At 53.4% G+C, this 5,847-nt stretch overlaps 1 protein-coding gene across 3 annotated transcripts in view; it reads left to right on the top strand.

Annotated features, from left to right (window-relative positions):
• The window catches only part of IL17RA (interleukin 17 receptor A), a 27,338-nt gene extending 23,807 nt beyond the window's left edge, over positions 1 to 3,531 (top strand). For all 3 annotated transcript variants that reach the window (XM_023516555.1, XM_023516554.1, XM_012808675.2), the window contains 2 exons: positions 106 to 147; positions 734 to 3,531. In XM_023516555.1, coding sequence (XP_023372323.1) covers positions 106 to 147; positions 734 to 2,214 — 1,523 coding nt within the window. In that variant the 3' untranslated portion in view covers positions 2,215 to 3,531. The remainder of the gene's footprint in view (positions 1 to 105; positions 148 to 733) is intronic.
• The last annotated feature ends 2,316 nt before the right edge of the window (positions 3,532 to 5,847 follow it).

The following is a 5,847-nucleotide window of genomic DNA, read 5'->3' as shown; positions in this document are numbered from 1 at the left end:
TGCCCTACCTTTGTCCCTTGTCAGGGGTGGGTAGCACTTCCCCTGTGAGCTGGTCCCTAGTTCTCTTCCCAAAGAGCCACTCCGGTATATTTCTTTTTCTTTCAGGGTCTCATCATGAAAAAGATGGTACTGGCAGCAAATGCACTGGTGGGTATTTCCTGGATTGGGTGTGCGCGCATGTGTGTGCACATGTGTGGTATGTTGTGGGGGAGGCTCCCCAGGGGTAAGTGGGTGGGTAGGTTGCTAGGAGGTCTGACTCCCAAGTCCCTTCAGGAGACTCTACCTTAGGACCCTCCAGGCCCCGAGCCCCACTCAAGGGCTTGCAGGGAGCCCCCACAGCCAGGCCTGAGGTGCTACTGTTTGAATCACTCAGACAAGGAAAGGAAGGGATGTGTACCATATTGGGTGAAAAGAGGCCCTCCCTGCGGCAGACATTTCTATTCCACAGGCAGCCTTTGTGCTTCTTTTCCTGTTTTAATTAAAATGATTAAAGTACAGGCTAAAGACCAGATAGGGATGGGTGAGAGATTCTTTTTCCCAGAAGGCACAGATTGCGTTTTCTCAGGCAGTGAAGCAGCAACATCTGGCTTGTTCCAAGGTCCTCAGTTGCATGTCTTAGTCTAGGGAGCAAAGCTCTGTATTTGGTCCAGGCCCCTCCCAGCGTGGCCAGTAGGGGCCGCTGCCCTGGGCCTGTGGTGGGAGGGTCAGCACATGCGTGGCCTTGTTTCCCTAGATGTCCTGCCCACAGCTGACTTGACCCCCCCGGCCCTGAAGCCAAGGAAGGTCTGGATTGTCTACTCTGCCGACCACCCCCTCTACGTGGACGTGGTCCTAAAGTTTGCCCAGTTCCTGCTCACTGTCTGTGGCACCGAAGTAGCCCTGGACCTGCTAGAGGAGAAGGTCATCTCGGAGGTGGGGGTCATGACCTGGGTGGGCCACCAGAAACAGGAAATGGTGGAAAGTAATTCCAAAATCATCGTCCTGTGCTCCCGAGGCACCCAGGCCAAGTGGCAAGCTATCCTCGGCTGGGAGGAACCTACCATCCAGCTGCGATGTGACCGTGGGCAGCCCGCTGGGGACCTGTTCACAGCAGCCATGAACATGATCCTACCAGACTTCAGAAAGCCAGCCTGCTTCGGTACCTACATCATCTGCTACTTCAGCGGCATCAGCAGCGAGGGCGACATCCCTGACCTCTTCAACATCACTCCTAGGTACGCCCTCATGGACAGATTTGAGGAGGTGTACTTCCGGATCCAGGACCTGGAGATGTTTGAGCCTGGCCGCATGCACCGTGTCGGGGAGCTCACTGGCGAAAACTACCTGCAGAGCCCTAGCGGTTGGCAGCTCAAGGAGGCCGTGCAGCGGTTCCAGGAGTGGCAGACCCAGTACCCCAACTGGTTTGAGCAGGAGAACCTGTGCTCAGCAGAGGACCAGGACCTTCCATCCCTGGATGAAGAGGTATTCGAAGAATTGCTGCTGCCACCAGGAAGGGGCATCGTCAGGCAGAGGCCCCTGGAGCGGGAGCCAACCTCTGTGGGCGCCAGTGGCCTGGCAGTGGGCATGCTCCTCCAAGAGGGAGGAGGAGGAGTGTGGAAACTGGAGCCTCAGCTGCCACCCCAGGGGGAGCCCTCGGCCCAGCCCCTGCAAACAACAGTGCTCCCTGTGGAAAAGGTCCCTTCGGCTTGGGCCATGGAGCCCTTGCCTCTAGCTGATGAGGGCAGCGTGGCCAGCCAGCTGCCTGTGATGGAGGAAGGCGAGGACCACCCGCTGCTAGGGGGCAGTGGCGCTCAACAGAGCAGTGTCCTCTTCCTCCCCGAGGACTCAGAGGGTCCACTGCCTCACTCCAGCTCCCTGCAGGCATCTCCCGAGCCTCTCCGGAAGGAGATGAGGGAGCAGCTGGAAGGCTTGATGCTGTCACTCCTCCAGCAAGACCCTTACACGCCCTCCGAGGAAGAGCAGCGGCAGTCAGTGCAGTCTGACCAGGGCTACATCTCCAGGAGCTCCCCGCAGCCCCCTGATGGACTCAGGGAGATGGAGGAAGAGGAGGAGGAGGAGGACTTGGGGGAGTCGGCCACGCCGCTGTCTCCAGAGGACCTGGAAAGTCTGAGGAGCCTCCAACGACAGCTTTTCTTCCAAGAACTGCAGAAGAACGCTGGCTGGGACAGGATGGGCTCAGAGAGGCCAGCAATGCTTGAGCAGGCTCCCTGCTAGCAGCTGCTGGCTCCCCAGCATCCAGAGAGGGGTGTGTGTACACATGAGTATGCACATGTGTGTGTTTGCAGCTGTGTGTCTGCATGTGCCTATGTGCATGAGTGAAGTGTGTGCTCGAAATTATAGCCATCTTGACTCTCATCCCTAGGTATCCCCTTACTTTTCTTTATGTGGCTGGTCATCATCCATCTCTACAGGAATCCACAGCCTACTCCCAGGAGCTAATGACAGAGTGACCTTGAGTCTCTATCATCATTCATTCATTCATTTATTCAGCATTTATTTTGGACCTACTATGTGCCAGGCATTGGGATACAAGGATAAATTGTACATGCCATGGCTCTGGCCACCAAGGACCTTCATACCTGGTGAGAAAAATATGCAGATAAGGCACCTAGGCCGGGAGAGATTCCTGAAGGAGGTGATGTCTGCACTGGAGAGGAAGTGTGTTGCCTACTCACAGAGTTGTGTCTGGGGAAGGTGCAGACCCTGGGAAGGGAGCCCTGGGGTCTGTGCTGGGTGGTGAGTGGAGGTGGAGTGTGAGGGAGCTGCTGGGGCCTAGAGTGGAAGGAGGTGGCAAGGAGAGAAACGGGGAGGTAGCCAGAGCTCAGCCTCATGGCCAAGCTTCTTAGGACGTCAGCCCAAAAGCCTGAGACTCCTTTCCTATCATGGGCTGTCATCCAGCAGGGGAGGAGGCTGCGGGCCAGACACACCCCGCAGAGACAGGATAGAAATGTGTGATGTGAAACCGCAGTCAGCAGGGAGATGAGTGTGACATCCTGAGCCCACATTTTGGCAGTCAGTCAACAGGAGAGCTGCAGCAAAGGATTCTTCAGGGGTGGGCTGTGGGGCTGCGGCCCCCCACTGTCCCAGGGCAGGTGAAGGGAGGGTGACATCTACAGAGCCCACAGCAGGTCAAAGGGGGGTGAAGAGCAGGGAGACACCTGTGGGGAGAGGAGAGCGCGCCACTCTGTACTTCAAGGCCTGATAGCATTTAAGGAGGGACTCTGAGTCCTGCTGTTTGCAGTAATTGTTCCTGAAGTGCATTCTTGGGGTACACTGAAGGCTTCTGCCTGTCCAGGGGTCGAAGAGCACCCTGGGTGCCAACTGACCCTGGAATCAAACGATCTCCATTCCCTGCTGGGTCCTTAACTATACTTCAAGCGTCAGTGGAGAGCAGACGGTTCAAAAATGTGGTCGGAAAACATAATGCGAGAGGGGCCTAAGTTGTGTGCCCATGAGTGCACATGTGCATGTGCGTGTGTGTGTGTGTGTACACGTATGAAAGATTATCAATAAAAGGATGCATAACTCTGTTAACTTGGGTAAGAATTTCTAGTAGTTATTCTGAGCCACATACTACTGTAGATGGAGAAGTTCCTAGTTCTCAAGTCCTTTCTTGCAGTGAGATTTTGCCTCCTAGTAGTAGGGCCACCAAGGCTCCGCATCTCAGACTGTGTGTGGCCCATGCTCAGCCCAGCAGCAACAAAGGGCCAGGCAAGGGAGAGCAGGAGCAGAGGGTTCCCAGGCACTGGCCTTTGGGGTCCCATCTCTCTTCTCCAGTGACTTTGGAGGGGAGCATCATTGGGTCTAGCCAGATACCTACCAAGCTTTCTGTGACATTCCCCCAGCTCCCGATAAGCATGTAGCCCATGTCCGGAGTGCAGAATACCATGGTGGCTTTCTATCCAGCAGCAAAATGAACCCAAACCACTGTCGCAGTGCCCTAGAGCACACTTCCACATTTGATCCCATTTCTCACATGCCTTGAATTCTAGCTCTGCTGGCCCTTGAGGCCATCCCAGTGAATGTCTCCAGTTGGCATTGTCTATGTCCCTTTATTTCAAGGCAGCTGCTTTTTTTTTTCTGACAGCTTTATTGAGATACAATTTACTTATCATACAGTTCACAATTGCCCTGTACAATTCAATGACTTTTAGTATAGTCATGGAGTTAGCAACCATCAGTACAATTTTATTACCCTCACAAAAGAAACCCAGCTCCCCTTAGTCACCACCCCTCACCTTCCATCTGTACATTGCCTGTTCAGGACATGTCCTATAGAAATGGAATCATAAACTTCTCTGGGGCATCTTGGCCCTTTCTTCCTTAATGTCGTTCCCTGTTCCTCCTTCCCTGGAACCCTCAGTCTCACCATAAATGCTGGGGGTTCAGTCAGTCTGAGCACTGTCTACTGTCAGCCACATGTCAAGAGCCTCAAGAATGTGTATAAATAAAACCAGGCTTAATGTATTTTTGTGTTATTTTGAACCATGGCAAAGAAAATCATGTTTCTCCCAGAAGCACCCCTCCAAGAGCAGATGCCCTCTGCACTGTGACTCTGCCACTTCTCTGGCCCCTCTCCTAGATAAAGTGCAGCAGAGATGGCCTGGCTGGGTGGGGAGGGGGTGGCAAGCAGCCCCCAGCCCACAAAGCCTGCAGCAGAGACTCTGCCCGGGACTGGCATCCCCTGTAGTCGCGCACACGGCCACTGTGCAAGCTTCCACCTCCCACGCAGCGTTCCGTGACTTTAACTGCCTGCTGTCTTGATCCTAGTTGTTGTTTTTTTTTTTTAAAGGAAGAGTAATTAGTGACGTGGATATTGTTTGATACAGTGCTTTGATTCAAAACCAGTTTCTCTTTTCTGCTTAGGAAGGTCCTCAGTGGTGGTCAGGTTCTAAAGAGGGTTTTGTTCAGTTTTTGTAACACCCATTCGTAGTTTGAGGTGAGATCTCTGAATGCAAGTGTATGATGGATTTCACTTATTTCCTGCTTATCTTGGAAAATTAAATAGGGCATAAGAGAGAAGATGTATACTTAACTACGCAATGAGTGCTTTGCATTAGATAGCATTATGGACTCTGTGGGAGGCACTCCCCTTCCTAAATAAAAAAGGGGCACGCCAAGCCCTGCTGTGCTCTGGCACCTCCCAAGGCTTCCCAACAGAGCAAGACAGGAGAGTCCTAGCCAGGGTGAGCAGCAGGGCTTCCCTCCCAGCCTGGCACTGCATCTCATGAGTCAGATGTGTCAGGCAACAGTGCTCCCTAGAAAGTGCAGACAACATAGGCCTGGGTTCCTGACCCATAGTGACCTGAATTAATTGTCATCCCTACATCCATTGCTCATTTCTGCCTTCATGGGGGTCCTGGGCAGAGTGGGTGAAATGTCCATGAGAAGCATTGAGGTGGTGTCCCGCATCCAGCAGGTGCTCAGTGCATGCCAGTCACCCTCCAGTCCACTGCCTTCCTCAACCACACCACTGCCTCTTGTAAGAAGTCCACAGGCTCCGTAGGTCTCTTTGCCTCTCAGCAGAGAGAAGCACCTGACCTACTTCTGGCCAAGAGCAGTTTATGAGCCGAGGGCTCCAGGCAGCCTTATTTCCCACTGCTGTGTACTGCTCTCTGCCGCTGCAGTTTGCTGCTTCGGATTACAGAAGTAATGTACGCTCTAGTACTTGGCATCTGCCTGTGGTGGGAAGATGGCAACAGTATGGACTCTACAGATGATATATCATGGAAGAATATAAGGCAGAGCAGCTGCTCGCAGCCCATGGAGTGAGCTGCTGACTGATGTGCCCATCACTTCCCACATCTGGCCTCCCACGTCACTCTGAAATAGCATCCAGGTCTGTCT

This window comes from Otolemur garnettii, unplaced genomic scaffold (genome assembly GCF_000181295.1).
Source record: "Otolemur garnettii isolate 467f Iridium unplaced genomic scaffold, OtoGar3 scaffold00092, whole genome shotgun sequence".
Taxonomy (NCBI): Eukaryota; Metazoa; Chordata; class Mammalia; order Primates; family Galagidae; genus Otolemur; species Otolemur garnettii.
Note: the sequence above shows the minus strand (reverse complement) of the source record. Positions and strands in the feature narration are given on the sequence as shown.